The sequence below is a fragment of the Amblyomma maculatum genome, chromosome 11, assembly GCF_055883805.1.
Source record: "Amblyomma maculatum isolate TAMU_Amacu chromosome 11, ASM5588380v1, whole genome shotgun sequence".
NCBI classification, from domain to species: Eukaryota; Metazoa; Arthropoda; class Arachnida; order Ixodida; family Ixodidae; genus Amblyomma; species Amblyomma maculatum.
The window spans coordinates 25,078,185-25,097,414 of record NC_139354.1 but is presented as its reverse complement, the minus strand read 5'-3'; the positions used below and the strand labels follow the sequence as shown (position 1 = coordinate 25,097,414).

Here is a 19,230-nt window from a genome sequence, read left to right as displayed (position 1 = left end):
CTTGAACAGCCAAGAAAGGAGGACGAGAATCAGAAGAAGAAAAAGAAAAAGGAGAAGAAAACTCGTAACTTACTTAAGCTCTCGCATCATATACTCTTAAAGGATGAGCTTAAGTGCCTCCAATAATTTAGTACCTTATACTGATAAGGCGTGATAGGGGAATAATGCAGCAGGCAAAAGAAGCTTCCGCCGTTGCTATTGCAATTCAACTATGGTTAACCAGGCCCCCAAAACCACAACAAATTTTTTTATGCCGCATTTGCATCGCACCCGCCAGGATCGCGCTACAAAACTCCTGCTTCAGTCTGTCTATCAGTTGCTACGCGCACGTCCAAACCTTGCACGTCTGTGGAACTTTTGCTGCTGCTGATGATGATATTGCTGCCAGCCTTGCAAGCATGCACCATAGCATGCACACTGGTGCGCCGGCGCCGCGGGCAGCGTTCATGCAGGGCGGCGATCGCCGATCAGCGGGCAGTTCCGAGTCAGGCCAAAAAATAGAAAAAGGATGAGATAAATGGATTTAAAAGAAGTCTGGCAGCCCCCGAAATACAGATTTTGTCAGGAATTCGCCTCGGCCTGCCCGTGTCCTGTGAGTGGCATTAACTGCATGAAGTGCGAGTGTGGCATGTGCGCCGAGAGGCAGACACTGTAGCGGCAGGAACATTCGGCGGTTCCTTGATTCGGCCTGCTCGGAGGACATCGTGCGGAGCAGCGCGGTAAAAGTAGATGCTTGGCACTGGTTGAAGTCTGTACCCTCACAGGTGGATTGCACCTGTGCGTCCTCCCTTCCATCCGAAAAGGCAAGGTAGATGACAATTTCGGGGATATCACCTTTCTGCGGGGGCATGCACCTCAACTCTTGATCTTACGTTTTCGACTGCTGGAGTTCTTATCATCGTGGGCGACCATAGGTAATGGAACCAACAGTGATCATCGTCCTATAACTTATGATTTGCTCCTTTCACAATGTGACTACGGGGCTAGCCATTGTGTTTTGTAAATTTTGGCAAATACGAAACCGCACTTCGGACTTTCTTTTGCGTTTATTATCCCCTTCTGGCGCTCAGTCACGGGCGGCCTCTGTATGGTTGCACGATGCCATTGAACCTGCTGAATTTTCTATTGCTTCGTGTGCCCGCCCTCAATTTCCTCTTGGTGGAATGAATGCTCTCGTGCTTATAGGTACAGAAAATCTGCTTGAAAGAGTCTGCGTCATAATCAGTCACCCTCTAATTGTTAAAATTTAAGTTTCACTGCCCTTTTTAAACGTCACAGCTGTGGCGTCAGCCAATCATAAGGCTGAATTACATTCCTTTTTATCCGCCGTGCTAAATCTTCGCAGCAGGTAGTCTGGCTTTCATCTGCGGTGCTGAGCCCTAGCAAGGCGGCTGATTTATTGGATACCGTTGGTCGCAGTCTAGAAATTCGCTATCTTCGCTATGCCCAAGGCCGCTCGCATTCGCGATCGCTGCGATAGATTTTTCCGAGGTGTTTGTGTCAGAATTAGCAACTGTAATCTCAAACACAAGCCCCTAATCTCCAGTCTCTGATGGTATTGCAGCTGGCATGTTAAAAATCCGCTTCCAGGTTTCTACGCAGCAGTTATTAAATATTGTTAGCTGTTCACTAAAGTACCTGGGCTTGGAAGCTGCCAAAGTTGTTCTACTGCTAAAGAATCAATGCCTTGGCTATGCCATTGACAACATCAGACCGATCTCTTTAACTACTATTCTGGTGAAGACAACAGAGCACTTAATTTATGCGCGCTTATCTCAGTTTATTTCACAAAATGAAATGCTTTCTCCCAGACAGATCGGCTTCCATGCGGAATGTTCTCTATGGTCTGCGCACATTGACCTGGACAGCAGAATTCGTTTGGCTAGTTAGTCCCATGAAATTTCTGCTCTAGTTACTGTGGATATTTCGAAATTGTCAAATTCCAAACTACATAGTTGCTTGGATTCAGGAATTTGTATCGGGAGGGTATTTTATTGTTATCAGGATAGTCTTTCCGCAGATATACTCAGTCTAAAGATGTTCCACAAGGCTTGGTCCTATCTCTTCTTTTCAATATTTTCCTTTCTTCAGTACCTATGCGAAACGATGTTGCCTTTGTCTCCTTGTCTACTGATATCCATACTTTATATCATACCTTGCAGAATTGCATAACCGATCTTCAGTCCTGGCTAGATACTCTTTCCTTTACTCTAAATGCCAGTGAATGTTTCATTCTAGTCTTTCCGGTCAATTAATCCATTTTTATTTCTCTCTCGTATCATAAAGAGTCTTTAGTTCAGGTTACTGCTCTCAAGTTTTCTATGATTCTTCAATGAGTTTGAGACTTGTATTGAACATATCAAGCTTAAAGGGGAGCACGCCTTGGGTCTACTGAATTGCATAAGCCACAATAGGTATGGAATGAAAAGATCTGGTCTTGTTATTATCTACAAGCTTTATGTGCGCCTTATTCTTGATTTCGGCTTTGTCTTGTTTACTGGCTGCGCTGCTTAAAAGCTTCGACCATTTCTGATTGAACGGCAAGCATTGAGGCTTTGCCTGGGTTTTCCTAGTTTTGTGGCAATAAATATCCTGTGCTGTGTGCCTCGGGTACTTCTTTTGGATTTCCGACTTCAGCTACTTACTGTACAGTTCATTCTAAAATTATATGATTCTTTCTTGTGTTCACAGACAACTTTCATTACTTCGTCTAATTTATTTTTTTCGTACTTATTGGTCTCGCTATCAAAGGCTGCAGGTCGTATATGTCAGTCTCTTTTATCTCCATTGTCAGTAGAGGTGTGTTTTCTTTCACAAGCCAGTTCTTGCCTCTGTTTAATTTGGTCTATGATGACATTTATCCCAACCATGCCAATTCTTTGCCTGGGTCTACCTTGGTGCAGGGGTGTAATGAAGTTATTGTCAACAACTAATAAAGTTATTATCCATAACTAATAAAGTTATTGTCTATAACTAATAAAGTTATTGTCGATTTCATGGCAAAGATTGTGTATATAGGATCCATTTTTTATGTACCCGTTTTTTACATTGTTTACCCTAGATTTCTTTTTGCCCACTCCCCTCTGAAATGTCTGTACGGCCCTGAGGGTAAAAATAAATAATATACCTAAGATAAAAATTATTTGCAAGAAATTTTCAGGTAGTAGGTATATTAATCAAGAAAGTATTTTGGTAAATAAACCCTGAAAGTGAAATCAAAGTAATGAAGTGCTAATGAAAAGATCTTCCAGTTGTGAAAGTAAACCTGTGAAATAACTCTCACACCAGCTTTAGAGTATGCCTTTTGATGTTTGATCTAAAGGGGCAGCAAATGGTAACCTTTATCGAGCTATTTTAGCGGAATTTCCAAATGATTTCTTCTCTGGGATGCATACTTCTGGCAGAGAGGATGTAATAATTTACACTTTCCATATGTCACACTATCATCTATTACATGCACAGATCAGACGAGGTGAAGCCAGAACAACATTATAAATTAATATAAATTGAGACAAGGAAGTCTGCAGTGCAAGAGCATTACGGAGACCTCGTGTTGCTTTGAGCTGAGAGATATTGTTGGCCATTTCATGCCGGAAGGACAAAAAACATGAAATGGTATAGGGATAACACGCAGTTTTAAACGTCGTGTTGTGCGTCACAAAATACGTGTTTGTAAAATATAAAAACATTACCTGAATGCCTGGAGCAGACCATTAAAATTCATTCAAATGCGACCAAATAATATTTTTTGCAGCCACTTAATGGAAGGCCATATATAAGTTCCATGTCGGCAAAGCCACGCGAGGGTGCTAGGCATTCACTATTTTGTTCCTGGTGGCACCCATATTCAATGATCCACCTTCAACGCTATTTATTTTAGCTAAAGCAGTCGAGTAGACTAGCTGCAGAGCAGTGTGAGGTACGCAGTCTCAACAGTACTTCGACACAAAAGAAATTTATCTATTAAGCTAGACTCTGAGATATCACAGTGTATGTTTTTCAAGGTTTTCATGTAATCTCTGATGTCATCACATCCCTAGTCTATAGATGGCCATGTCTCTCTTTAATAAAACCAGAAGATGCCCACACGCATAACATAAGCCCGTTAATTCTATTGTCCTATAACTCGTGTTTCTGCAGAGAAGACAAGAACAATCATAATAAGGAAAATTCTGCATACAGTAAAAGACTGGAGCAGGTAGGAACATAGGCAACCATAATAGTAGTGCCTTTATTGACTACCATTTGCAGGCAGGAGTCAGCCTTTTGAAAGAGCAGATAAGGTCACAGATAGAGACCCTCTGGTACTCCCTCTTTCTTGCGGAATAGGATTTTGTCCCTAGCCTTGTAGAAGTCGTCGCGTGTCACTTTCATGCGTCTTTCACGTAATGCCATCAGGCCAGCTTCAGAGCAGATGGCCTGCAATTGAACAACGCATTTACCATGCCCATTGCGCCATGCGAACTCGAAAATAATCAATTAAAACCACTAGTTCTGGGAAAAGGCTTGACTCAAGCTTTGTTTTCAAAGGTGTGGCCTACGCTGTTTATACTGGCTTTTTCCGGCAAAAAACTAGGACACACTATACTGGTAGGGAAGTGAATGCAAATGCAATTTGAAAAAGGAATCGAATACTTCAGATATCACAAGATACAAGACTTTCTTTATGCAAAAACCATAGGCGAATTAATGAATGCTGCAAATCTCAAAAGCACTTAATGTTCCATGCATTTGAAAACGTCTTGAAATGCATGGCACAAACAAAAACAAACAACCAAGAAGAAAAAAATTTTAAGAAATGCATTTGTCTGAAAACAGCAGTCGATGAGAAAATTCAACATGGTCAAATACGGTGCAAAATGGATAAAGACAAAGAACAGATATGAGTCAGTTAATTGACAATGCAGTGCACTGGTATCTGCACGGTAGGAATCACAGTGTTGCTTTGCCTTCCTCGCATTATAATAGCCTTCAAAGTGTTGAGTGACAAAATTTTTCATGGCGAGTCTGCACTGCAGTGGAATAGCACATAAGATATTAGTAACATTGATCAACATGTGAAAATCACCTGCACTTGGTAAACAGCTCATAATTACTAGCTATGCCAGGCAAGTATTTTGTACCCAAATATTAAATTTTCACAAATAGAATGCTAGCATATATCGACAGCTAATCGATTCCTCTTTGATGCAACAGAATGATCGTGCAATACAGAGTTTTCAGGAGAGATATATAAATTGGTTTAGTTTGGTTTATGGGGTTTAACGTCTCAAAGCAACTTGGGCTACGAGAGATGTCAAAGCGGAGGACTCTGGAAATTTTGACCGCCTGGGGTTTAATATGCACTGACATCGCACTGCTTTTCGGCTCGATCGAAAAGCAGCAGCTGTGGCTGGGATTCCATTCCGCATTCTCGGGAAGTCGAGCGCTCTAACCACTGCACCACCTCGGCAGTAGAGAGAAATGTAAGGGATGATGACAGAGACAAAGTGAATAGAGCACCTCATATCTACGTCAGTATGTCAACTAGACCAGGACTTGAGATATGCTGTCTACACAATCTCTAGTCCATGACTTGCCTTAATGTCTGCACCTGACATCTCGTCCTTGGCTGATGCGACGTCATTGAATGAAACGTCGTCTGCAAGTGTCATGCGCGCTGTGTGGATCTGGAAGATGCGTCGCTGCGTCTGCTCATCTGGTAGCGGGAGGTCGATGTTGCGGTCAATCCGGCCCGGCCGGATCAAGGCCGGGTCCAAGCTGTCAATGCGGTTGGTCGCCATGATCACCTTGACATCGCCGCGAGGGTCAAATCCGTCCAGCTGGTTCAGCAGCTCCAGCATGGTTCGTTGAATTTCTCGCTCACCTGATGAACTGGCATCATACCTGGGAAAGGCGGTGCAGACAGACAAACATAATGCAAAAAACAAGAGCAATGAAAACAGCACTCTTAACTTATATATGCTTAAATTTAAGGAAATAAAAAAAATTAAATTGCTGTTTAATATAATATGATCATGACGTAAGCATCACAAGTTTGAACGGAGTTGCTTGAAAAGTTTTAAGTATAATTTTCTCACCAATTAATGAGTCTTGTTGCCAGAGGGACATCTACACACCCATAAAAGAGTGACTTGATTGATTTTTACTAAGAACAAAAGATTGAATGGAATTGCCCTTCTTCTTCTGGATGGAGATAACAAAATTTAAGGCATCTTGAGGATGCCTGAAATATTGTCAATCAATCCCCGAAGAAAGACTGAAAAGATACAGAACAAAACCAAAAGCTGGCGCCTCACCGTTTTGATCCAATTGCGTCAACTTCATCAATGAACACAATGGACGGTGCATGCTCTTTCGCCACCCGGAACAGTTCTCGAACAAGCTTGGGGCCTTCACCCTGGATATATAGCCCAGCAAACAGCCGATGGCAACCTTGTAATGACTGGCATATCGCCCGTGATGTAAAGCAAAAAAAAGAATAGTTTCCTGTTCGTGGCACTACAACATAGAGCTGGTGTACAAACAAGCCTCTTCCAATATACCGGTCAAGTAAAAATTGAACTATCAGCTCCCAGAAATTTGTGTAAAGATTAAAGCTCAGTCTAAAATTTCTGTGGTCTTAATGCTGCATGGCAATGAGATGGAGCAGTTCCTAATAACGCTCTTAATAACTGCAAACATGTGCACATTTGCCCAGTTTTATTGTCCTTAGGGCATCCAGCAAAATCAAAATTACCAAACTTTAATTATTCTGTACTTAGCTAACTTTTTCTTTTAATTCCTGTAGCAAAATCATATATAAGGTCGATCAGTGATAAATATACAGAGAATGTTGGCTAAAATTTTAATATCGTGCAAAATCAGTGTTGGATAGGCTGCATTGGCACTGCTTCTCAGCATTGATGCTGCAGCATAGGAGCCAATATTATGTAGAGGTCAACAGTCAAAGGTCAAATTATGCCTGACCATTGTCATGCGTATCATGTACAGGTAAAGTGACGTGAATATGCTTGGCTGACTGTTATAGTCTTTCAATGCATGGGTACAGCTCTAGCACGGGCATAACGCCACAAGCAAGTCAAGATTGTAGCACCCTCTGTATTAGGGCTTTTGCACTAAAATCCTGGATGGTCACAAATTTTATCATATTTTCCAAGCCTGCTCGTTCAGTTGTTAACATATGCTGATGCTGGGATGATGGCTGTGAGGTACATGCATGATAGTGGTTTGATGATGGTAAACTGTATGCTGTTGCACTCCTGCCGTGTACTAGTACGGATGAAAAATAAATGAACGACAGTGAGAGGATACGCATTAACTTTCACCACCTGGAGATTTCTATTAATGTGTACTGAAATCTTAGTGCACAAACTTGTTTGCTTTTTCACCTCTACTGGATTGCGGGCTGTGTAAGGATTAAAACCTACAATCTTGCTACTGAGCAGCAATAACTTCAAGTTCAAGTTTATTCCTTTCTTACAAAGGAGGAGTCGTGCCTAAAAGCAGCTTGGCAACTTGGCGGTTGGTTTTCATGAAATGCAGCCAGGCACAACAATCTAGTCTAAAGCTTGCACCAGTTGCTGTATGCATCTCATTTGTGGTCCACTCAAGCATATGAAACATACAACACAAACAATATAAAATGTGCTGTCAATCAAATGTGAAACTTGTATGCCAATAGCCCAATTCCTTTCTTCTCAGTGCTCATCTCTGCCTCGTTTCAACAAAAACAATAGTTATAAAGTTATAAGGCTCTTAGAGGGTCAGAAGAAAAAAAACACGAAGACAGGATTTCATGCATGAAGGAAAAAAAAGAACAAGGTTCCACATGACAAAGATATAAAGAGAACAGTACCAGGTACTTGCGAACGAGTTCCGAGCCAACGAGGTGTATGAAGGTGGCTGCCGTCTGGCTGGCCACAGCCTTGGCAAGCAGAGTCTTTCCTGTGCCAGGTGGTCCGTAGAGAATGACACCCCTGGGTGGCTGGATGCCCATCTCCTCGTATAAGTTGGGCTGCGTCAGAGGCAGCTCTACACTTTCCTTCATTTCCTGCATGAAGAATTCAAGACATTACCTTGGATAAGTGAAGGATTTTGCAAACCAGACATGGCCTCAGAAACTGAGTGCAGTTTCTTGACATCTAGCATAGCATATCACCATTTGCAAACGGTGCTAAATGTAATCACAAACTATATCCATAGGTCTGGCCACAAAAGGCAGGGCCTGAAACTAATTTCAACTCAGTGTTTATGCTGATATAGGTTGCATGTAATATGCTTTGATACCAGCTATGCACTGCATAGTGCCCTGTCCCAAATAAGTAGAAATATATGCTCACATTCGGGACAATTTCAGCCAGTTATCTTATTCTGCACATTAGCTACTTGTAATCGATGCCACCTGAAAACAAGGAAATGTTTTTAAAGCAAAACAAGCTCACGGGATGGTTACTACTGTGCAATATAGTTAGCGACAGCTGATGAAAATAATATTTTTATTTACTTATTGCCTTTTTTTCTTGTGCAGTGTGCGTGAAGTCATTCTGCTGTTGCTGCATGATCATACCTATGTGTTGCAGCGACGTCACGTGTGACGTCATTTTGTGCTTATTGGTTGTGTTACAGTGTTACGCCAGCACCTGGGGAACGTATGCCATTTACAGCTGTCATTTTAGAATTAAAGACATTTGCGTTGCACTATATAAGGCGAGAGCCTGGTGATAGGTGTGGGCTGTGAAATCATCTATCCTTTCTGCTCTCACACCTTACCATCAGTGCAATGCCGTCTTTCATTATTCCATGGCAGAAGCATTGCACCATTCTTTCGGGGTGACTATTCCAGATACAAGCCCAGAAAATGCCTCTTTCCGTCAACCTAACCTTCAAGCTCAGCCAAAGTCAAGCCTAGAGAAAAGTCTCAATCAGTATAGTGCACTATGATGAACTTGTGCATGACTGCATGGCTTAACACTGTACTAATTACATGACATAATCACAGCTAATTAGTTAATTGCAAATAAAAATTGAACTTTAAGGAACATCAAGTCATATGTTACATAGATTATGACAAATATAATTGTACTGAACTAATTATAGCTATTAATTACAATTACTTAGATAATTATTAAAATTGATATTCATATTTAGAACCAAGTCAAATTTTGTTGAATGGCTTTAGGATTACCAGATGGGTTCAAGCACTCACCGCTAAAAAGCTAAAAAAATAGCCCAAATATAGCCAAAGGTAAAAATGACATGTTGCCCAAAAATAGCCTAAAATAAATTTTAAAAATAAACTTTAAAAAAAAAGTTCTTTTTATAACTGGATCCTAGTATTCCTAGCCCACATAATCCCAGCAGTGAGGGCCACCACACATGAGAACATTTTGATGCGCTTGATTCTCTTTTGTGATGCACTTCCCGTAAAGTGGCCTACACTGACGACGGATTGGACGAGACAATAAAAAGAAAGGAAATATGCTTCTTTACTAGAAGAAAATTATTGCAAGGATACAGGTGTTAATTAAACGCAATTCAATTATTTACATACATGTGAAAAGGCCATCATTTCATTTTTTTAAAGCCATGACGTCATGGGCACCCTCTTTGGCGGTGGTGTATGCATATGCACAAACCAGTCAGCAATAAGCGGATTTGGGAAACTCCTAGGCTTTCATCACCCTTACTAGAATCTATGAAAACATTGATGAAAACGATGCGTATGTATGTATTGTAAAGAAAACTGGAAGTGCGACGAGGGCAGCAAATTCTCTGTACAAGCTGGTGACTCATCTGCCAGCCAGTCTGGCAAAGAAGAGTGCACAGTATGAAAGGATTGGGAGAGCAAAAATGGAGGGTTAGAGGGCAGTGCACTCTTTTGTGAAGAGCAACGAGCAAGATGAGACTGTGAATTTGTCAAATATTATGTCAACAAAAAATTATTTTTAAAACACTGGAAGTATAAGGCTGTGACCCACAGAAACAAACATAAGCAAAACATCTTGAAATATTTCTTGCTCAACAAAGTACGCACTGAAGCGGTTGTTAGTAGTTAGGAAGCTGTTTGGAGACAATTAGCGCAATACTACCACATGCACTTATTGTGCTGTTTTGAACAGATAGCTTCCAACAGACATTTTGAAAGGGCAGCCACAGACGATTTCCTCAGCTACATCTTCATCGTATGTGCCATGCACACTTTAGAGTGGTGATTGAGACGTGCACAGATAAAAAGGAGATGGCAGCAGAAAGCGTGGGCTGCCGGATCTAACCTGGATTTGCTGCTCAAGGCCTCCAATGTCCGCGTAAGTCTCCGCTGGGGCCCTTTCAAGCTTCATGGCATTCACTGTGGGGTCGTCATTCGAGACCACACCCACCACCAAGAGTAGGTCATTCAGAAGAACAGTGCAGCCAGGCATCAGCTTGTCCTATGGATTAAGGAACCAGAGATGCCAGACTGTGGCACCAGGTCACAGGTAGGCTAGGATCAACGGCATCCTATCATAGCAGAGCTAAGAAAGAGGCTGGCAAAATGGGCACTTCTTCAAGTAACAGCAGGAAAAATGAGGTGCAAAGGGAGAAAAGGGTCGAGTGAATGTGAATGCTTGGCCAGTTACTGAATGCACCAATTAAGCACTGTCAAGTTTCTAAAGAAGTTCGTATGGACATCAAACTTGGTAATTTTTTTTTCCTAGCAATATAGAGGGCCCTAGGAGGCTATAAATGAAGATGTGTCCAGCATATTATGAATGTGTAACCTGGTGGTGTAAGGAATTTCGTGATTCAAGAGGTGTCACAAACTATAAACTCATTGGTCGAGAGGCTGATGACGTCATGAGGTTATATGTGATATGGCTGAGCACCGGTGCAGTGTGACATCATGGGACCACGTGGTATAACAGGGTTAGCAGATGCACTGGTCACATAACATGCCTATGAGCAATGCCAGGCTTGGCAGCAGTTGGCAACTATGCTTAGTTGTGTGCAGATGTGTTAGAATTGAGCCCGAATCAATGCTGCCTGTGTCTACTGTAGTGAAGAAAGAGCCACTAAAATTCTCTATGTTGAACTCACAGTAAACTGTCCTGATAAAAAAGCAATAAAATAAAAGGTGACAACATGTTGAGCTACACAGACATTTGAAATCTGCAGCAGCAACATGTTTTTAATGCTGTTGCATACGTTCATGAGTTGTCCACTGGTGTTGTGATGTCCATTAAGCATCTTCATATTTTACTTGCCTACAGTTTTGGCTCTGGTTTCCTTGGCATGTGATAGAAAAAGAGCACACAAAATGCCACAATTAATGCGCTACTAAAGTAACAAATTGGATGCACTAGCGTCAGCTGTGAGTTCATGCAACTTGCGGTTGCCTTTTGATGATGGAGCAGCAATCGTGTCACGGTTTGAGATATAGGAATGCGTATAACCTATTTTGGCAGCTTTGTGCATATTTCTGCCAGCATATTCCTTGGAAACTGAAACCAAAGAAACAGTGCCGTTGGAAGTTATTTAAAAACATGCTAGGGCACATCTTTAATCCTGTTATTAGCTAAATAATCTAAATTTATATGTCTGTGCTAAGAACCAGCTGACATGTTAGCTAATACTGTAATAGGTATCTAGTTAGAAAAGAATTGCTGAAACCATACATTTCCTTGCACAATGAACACACTTTTATAAAAAAAAAGTTGCAGGGTATTACATGGGTTAAAATGTTTAAAAAAATTTGAAGGAGGAAAACCAGGACAATGAGCAGGCCTGTGGAATAAATACCCCATCTGGAATGACATTTCCTAAATAAAGCAAAATATACCCTGAAGTATGATTTATGCTCTAGAGAGAATATTTATCTTTTTTGTTATGTTTAACCTCTACATAACTCACGTAACGCCTCGTAATGGTATCTAAAGAGAAAGAGAGTACATCTCACAGCACACAGCACAAGTCCCAGCCACAGCAAGTTCATAAAAAAATTTAATACAGCAGATCAAACCAAGAAACTCATTGTGAGCTGGCATGGCTTATATGTTTTCAGATTTTTTGCGAATCATCATTTCTTGCCCCTTAGACTCAGGTATATACTAATCTGAGATTCAACGGATAGCACGTGCCTTGTAGTATCACGCAGCTCTTTCTGTTTGATTGAAAAATGGGGAGTTTGCAAGCACTCAATACCATCAGTGCACGAAAAGATGAGGGAGTGTTCATGATCGAAGCAGGCACAATACATGAGTTAATATGGCACATGCACAAAGAGTAGTGGCCCCAGTGTACACAGAATTTCACTTACTATGTGACGGTCAAACAAAAAATCTAATTCTGATTCTGCATGTGCAGGCCAATGAATAAGTTAAATAGTAAAGGGACAAACCTCAGAGTGAGTTCCATTATTCACGCATGCATTCAATCAACTCTAGCTGATTTTCTTTTCACTCACCAGGCTTGGAAGCTTCAAAGCTATCACAAGCACTTTGGGCTTGACTGTGCTGGAGCTAATACACACCGCTAAATAGAGCTCTTGGTCACTCATTTAAATAACCTATACTTTACTTTGTTAAAGTATTTTTCGGAGCTAGGGGGTCTGCCACAATGAATTAGACCAGGTACATGCAATGGTGATGAGACACAAAATGAGAATAAGATTGGTGCCTGATAGCCTTCCTGCCTTATGTCTTTGTTGCTGTTGTGCCTTAGCCTTAAAAACCAACAAAAGCCCAACTACTAATTGCGAATAACTTTAACAACAATGTACGACAAGCCACATCAATGAGCATAATGTGCAGTTTCCGCATTCACAAAACCCGGTAACAACTTCACAGTCTGCACATACATCATGGGTGTCCCAAGCATGGTATTCTCAACAGTCCTCAGTCAGTTTCACTGAGCTGGGCCACTCTGTTTCAAGAACTTGGTCACATTATAAGCAAACTGAACTGGTGAACCATGCTCTAGTCCACCATACTTTTTTTGCTGTCTAAAGCTCATTAATTTGTAAAACACTAATTTAATTCCTACATTTCTAAATAGTGGCTTAAGGAACCAACTGTCAATTAAAAAATTGTAGACTTTCTTGAAAAACAGTTGTGTAGCAAGCACCGTTTATGCAGATATAATTTGGCTGCAGATAATCTTCCATACAAAGGCAGATTTTGATGTCTGAGACGCATTTTAGGATGCTGAAGCAGCACTATCGTTATGTGGAAACATTTTTGTTTATGAATGTTATTCTTTAAGGTCAGCCCAAAAAAAATTGGGTAAATGGTACCCTGTTGAAAACATTTTAGACAGCTGTTTTTGACTACGACTAACAACATCCGCATTGATGTTTCATTCCCGAAGTGACTAATTTAAAGGATAAATAATTAGCCTTTATTGAATAATTACCTTTGAAAAATAGAAAATATACTACAGACAAGGCCATACAGCCCTCAGTTGGTTGCAAAAAAGAGCCACATACATGAGATGGACTTAACGCTGTCTGATTGTAGAATAAATCACTGACCCATCAGTGCAACATTTTTGGTTTATGGCCATTTTCCCAAGCATTTTACCCCAGAAAAGCAAATCCTGCATCAATCGGAAAACAAATGGGTGCCTGGTGAGGCCGAGGATTGAGCTTGGTAGTTCTCGAAAGCAAAGCGGATGCTTTGGTGTTCTTTAAAAAGCTTTGTTACCTTTATCTGGGTACACCCACTATGCATGATCAAATGATGTCAGTGTGCTAGTAGCCTTGAAGGACCACATTCTGCTAAAAGGCTTTAGAGAAGGTTGCCCCAAAACGCTCTGCCAAGATAACATACCAATATACAAACCTTGTCGACGAAGGAAAGTATGCTGACATAGAATGAGAAAGGGAGAGGGGGGATCTGCACGATGCCATGGTTTTCATCCACGATTTCCTCCAGTACACCCACCCTGAGTGGGCAGCCCCTCAGAAAGTCCACCTGCAGACACACATAATTGCATCTCTGTGGAGAATACACAGAAAAGGAAGAGCTCTTTTTCACATTCATTACACATGCAAGGGATTGGTCACATAGACCTACAGGTGACATTGCTTTCCTGAAAGAGTTATGAGCTCACTTCAAAACAGAACTGCAATCAGGACACTGCAGAAACAGGCCCACTGGTCCAGAAATATGAAATAGATCAAATGTTTGAAGACTACAAAGCTACAAATATGGAATGCGTCAGCTGCAATCTTTAAAAAATTTTATTCGCCTCCTCTAGTGTGAAACGAGCATTTGTACACATTCCCTAGAAGGGTGCTTGGTGCAAGTGCAAAATACTGATGCATCAGTGCTAGATGGACACACTCAGTGGTCAGTGAATGTCTTCTAATAACACTTTCTCAGGTTAAAATGCAACCACTATTTCCTGTTCTCCACAGACTTCCCCCTGCCATGGTCCCTTCCTCGAGCATATGGCCATTCAGATGCTCAAGGGAGGGACCATCCATATGCTCGATGGAGGAACCATCCATATGCTTGATAGAGGGACCATCCAATGCTCTATGGAGGGACCAGCCATATGCTTGAGGGAAGTACCATCCATATGCTTGAGGGAAGGACCATCCATATGCTAGATGGTGGGACCATCCATATGCTCGAGGGAGGGACCATCCATATGCTCGAGGGAGAAACCAGCCATATGCTTGAGGTGTGGGCTGTGATGCTCTCCAGAAAAATCAGAACTTATCATGCGCAGTCCAGGACATGAAGCCCCTGTCGAAATTACGCTGCATGATGCTGTGATTCCTGAGGTGAAAACAGTGCATATCCAGGGGCTACTAGTTAACAAGGGAGCCTACGCACTAATGACTACTAAGCTGCATACTGTATGCGAGCAAGTAATGTGCATGACCACTAAAAAGAATGGGATGAGGATGAATGACACTCTTCGGTTGGTTCAAGCCGTTTTACTCAGCCGAATCGTGTACCTGGCCCCATAATTAGAACAGCATAACAGAATGTCATAATTAGAACAGCATACAAGAAGGTGTTGGGACTGCTGGTCAAGACATCTACAGAGCGCTTGCTACAGTTGGGAGTGCACAATACCATGGACGAGCTGATTGAGGCCCGCCTCTCAAGTCAATTTGCCAGACTATAAGTAGCAAAAGCCGGGTGCAAGGTGCTGGAGGACCTAAATATCAGCTGCCCTTGCTACGTGGAAGCAAGACAAGGCATCCCTGAAGGAGTGGAGGGGCATGTTTTGGACACTGCCCTCCCTAAAACATGCACCAGGAATATCATCAAGCAAGGAGGAGTGTGAGGGCCAACATGACGCACAAGAGTTGCTCCATATAAATCAGAGGAAGCCTTCATGGATGCTGCGGGTCCTGTAAGAGGGGTCTCGCCCTTATCGGTGGTGCATCAGAGGCAGATGGTCAATGGACTTTCTGTTCAGCACGGGAAAATTGCAGAGTTGATAGAGGTGGCAATTGCCATGGCTGATTTGCATCCTAATTCTGAATGCATAATTACGGACTCGCAGACGGTGCAGAATTGCCCTAACCTGCAAGATCCTGAAACAATCTGGGGTGTGCGCTTTGCACAGAGCTTATTTGGGTATCAGGGTGTAGAGGGAAATGAGTGTGTATATGCTGCTGCCCGAGCTTTTCTCCCCCGGGTTCCTTCCTCCTCCATCCCTGATATCTCGGACCCTCCACAACCATTATTAACCTATGCTGACGTATTACAGCAATTGCGCTTAACAAGGCAAAAGTTTCCGGGTCCAGCCAAGGGATTAGATAAAATAGAACAGCGGAATTCACACCGATTACAAACCTTGTCTTTTAACAATCCAGTAAAGCTTCACGCTATCGATCCAGGAATCCTTTCAGCCAAATGTTAATTTTGCGAGCAGAAAGCAGATTTGTGCCATATGATATGGGCCTGCCAGGCCAATAGTGCCTTAGACACTATACAGCAGCCAACGTGGGAAGGATGGGAAGCAGCCCTGTCCAGCTCGGACCTCGAAGACCAGCGAGCCCTCGTGGAGAGAGCGAGGGCAGCGGCCTTAGCCAACGGAATCTCGGACTAAAAATCTGACCAACCTTCCCATAAATCCCCTTCCATTTTTTCTTTCAGTTAAAAGTTTTATCATCATCATCATATGCTAGGGAAGGACCATGGCATTGGAGCTCACCACCAAGGCATCCAAAAATACTGAAAAATCCAGCTGTGGTTTTAGGCGTTCGTGGTTGTGCAGGAACTCCTCCTCCATGAGCAGATAGTCCTTTATGCGCTCCAGCTTCAGTAGCTTCAGCCGGCACTGGGCATAGGGAGTCACTGCAAGGACGGGGCACCAGTAAAGCGAAGCATCCTCTGCAAATGTACACTGATATGAGGCACATTATAGGGTTTGTTAACCCAAAGCTGTACACGGGCTATGAAAGGTGCCCTAGTGGAAAAGAGCTACAATTTAATTTTGACCACCTGAGATTCCTCAACATGCACTGAAATTGCACAGTATGCTGGACAATATCATGCTGTCTCAAAGCCACAATGTTAGACAAGCTCTCACGTGTCATGCATTGCTGTTGCTCACTATTAGCGTGATCATTGTATTGTTCTTTGCTATGCTTTTTTCTGTTCTGCCACAACTTCTGTCACGGAGTTAGCAGCACTGTGAACAAATGTATGGGAATGCAAACAAACAAATGAGAACTTCTATCACCTGGCCACTGACACCGAGTTATCATTTGCACTGATGCTATGCACAGTACCAGTTTACACTGCTAAAACGGCTTGCAGGCAGTAGTGGTAGTTGGTTCTTGGGATGTGAACAAAATTTATTGTGCTCAAAGGGCTACGAAGTGGCAATATAGCTTGTCCAAGCACGTACGGATGTACATGCAGGAGCATTTATATAAATTTCTTGGCCAAGTTTTTCTTCATTTAGCTTTGCTTTGTTACATACTGCCATGTTTACCTAAGTATTTACTGGCTGCTTTGGGCCTTAATAGGATGTAGGAGGCTTAATTGAGGTCTTTAGTTGAGCTTTGTCAGAGATAAGGATGACGACATTAGAAGTACAGCATAAAAAAATCGCAGCCTAGCACATGAAGAAACCACGACTACCGGATGGTGTGGTGGTTGAACGCTGCGGCCAGTAAAGCTGACCTCTTGCATCTTTCTGGGTTTGACATCCACTGACAGCGATTTTTTTTTAAGAGGCTTCACAGCCGTCCTGGCAAAGCAATGCTTTTGCATTAAACAACGAGCTTTTTTGCACAGCCATGCGTAAACCTGCACTTTTATAACAGTTACAGTAACTATATTTAAGCCATCATATCGCAAGAAGCAAGACAGCGAAAATTTTGAATGAAATAAATAATTTTTTTCTTCCTATGAAGTTTCTTTTCAGTCTGAGCAGAATACAGCAGCTATTAGGGGTGGCTCCATGATGTATTTCTCGTTTACAGGCAACGATGCAGGCCCTGTCCGATACCTGCCAGAATCACTTAAAAGAACATAAGACATAAAATTATTAGCTGCCCACTTCCTTCTTTATATTCATGCCAAGGACATTAGTGTACATGAATCACCATGTGGTACCTGATAATGGCCCCAAAAATAATTGCGACAGAATTTCTTCTGTGTCAGGTCCAACAGCCAAATTATGCATGCTATAAAAAGTCATGTCAGGCAAAAAAATGTAATATAATTGCTACCTTATGATTTCTTGACATTCCAGCTCTAAATCAAGATAGATTTGTCAAAGCATTGTAAACCAAAATTGCAGAATAGAGATTACATTGCATTTTTTATGCTGCAGACAATAGTGTGGCTGCTGAAACCAAAAGCAGAAATTCAATGGTAAATTACACAGCAGTCAGGCTAGTACATACATGGTTATCTGTATATATATACCAATAATGCAATTCATGTAATATTAAGAGCCCCTGAAATGGCACTTGTGGTTACATTTGAATGCAAGAAATACATAGAAGTGTTCTTTGTGAGTATTCGATTGAAATTTAAGCTTTTCGTGAAGCTTTTAATGTACAAATAATTTTTTTTAATCGCTTCTGGGCTGGCAACCACTTGCAACTGTTTCAAGCGACACCTCGCCACGCACTTCCTCCCGATGACATTATTGGGGCTTGCTGGGTGTGCGCACTCATTGGACTCTCCTAAGTGGCGCAGGCGTAACATGACATGGTGGGGCACCACTGCGATTCGTCTTCATTTTTTCTTGTGTGCCGGCATGTGCTGAGTTGAGGAGGGAGAGGAGGAGCATACTTTTTTTTTTGCTGATATGGCCAGCACTAATAAAGCTAGCACCATAGATTTCAAGGGCAGGAAAGCTTAGCAGGGGTGGCAGAAAATTAAGTTGGTGGTTGAGGTTAAGTATTTCGCATGGGTCAAGAGGATGCAGCTAGCATAGGACCCAGTTAATTAGAGGAAAATGGGAGAGGCTTTCATCCTGCAGTGGAGCCTGGCTGATGATAATGATGAATGAAGCTAGCTTAAAAATTTTTGTGTTGCGGAGATAATTGATGCGAATCTATTGCTTGTCTGAATTTTTCAGTTTTAGTAAATAGCTTTTCATGGGCATTTTAAAATAAGAAAGCATGCAATCAAGACTTTGCCGGCACTCACCAGCGGGAAGCTTCCTTGCTGGCTCAGGTCCCCTGGTGCATCTCCGTTTACCCCCATAGCTGGGCGTAACCGATTCATGCTTGCGCTTCCTGCTCTGAAGGCATAAGACAACCCTAGAGTCAGCACACGCCACTGCAGTGTCCAGTTATGATATCTGCAAGAACAATCTATCAAACGCAACATACAAGACATACACTGACAAACTATGCATTAGACGATCAGGGTTCATCACTTCGCTGTTGCCGGCTAACATTCAAACAGCCAGTGTTCACGCGATGCTTTGGTTAGCTTGAAACACCGCCATACATCTTGCCATTTAAAATATGCTGCAATCGGTGGTGCTGTACTTGTTCACAGGTCACCTTCTTTAACGCATCAAAAGGGATATTATTCTTGCACGTGACCACCTCACAAAAGCAAGCCCGCTCCTAGAATCTTGAAACACTGGCAACCAACTTAAGTTGGCATGTATTGAGACATTTTGTTTTAATGATAATGATGCTTTCTTCATTGAAAACAGAGCTTTTGTAAGCTTGAAAATGAAAATCATAAGGCGTTAACTCTGGGTACAACAAAGACTGAGCATAATTTCGAATTCTATTCGTAAGAACCTTTT

General features: G+C 42.0%; 1 protein-coding gene across 2 annotated transcripts in view; it reads right to left on the bottom strand.

Annotated features, from left to right (window-relative positions):
* Window positions 1–4,206: 4,206 nt before the first annotated feature.
* Window positions 4,207–19,230, bottom strand: part of LOC146173186 (26S proteasome regulatory subunit 4-like) — a 32,816-nt gene continuing 17,792 nt past the window's right edge. Inside the window, exons 1-9 of one of the 2 annotated variants that reach the window (XM_084584851.1) lie at window positions 18,809–19,074; window positions 18,615–18,708; window positions 16,156–16,298; window positions 13,818–13,949; window positions 10,275–10,430; window positions 7,859–8,053; window positions 6,300–6,400; window positions 5,580–5,886; window positions 4,207–4,419 (exon numbers count right to left, since the gene is read on the bottom strand). In XM_084584851.1, the coding sequence (XP_084440977.1) occupies window positions 4,285–4,419; window positions 5,580–5,886; window positions 6,300–6,400; window positions 7,859–8,053; window positions 10,275–10,430; window positions 13,818–13,949; window positions 16,156–16,233 (1,104 nt within the window). In that variant the 5' untranslated portion in view covers window positions 16,234–16,298; window positions 18,615–18,708; window positions 18,809–19,074 and the 3' untranslated portion in view covers window positions 4,207–4,284. Of the gene's footprint in view, window positions 4,420–5,579; window positions 5,887–6,299; window positions 6,401–7,858; window positions 8,054–10,274; window positions 10,431–13,817; window positions 13,950–16,155; window positions 16,299–18,614; window positions 18,709–18,808; window positions 19,075–19,230 lie in introns of those variants that run through there. The other variant, XM_084584850.1, reaches the window with a different exon arrangement.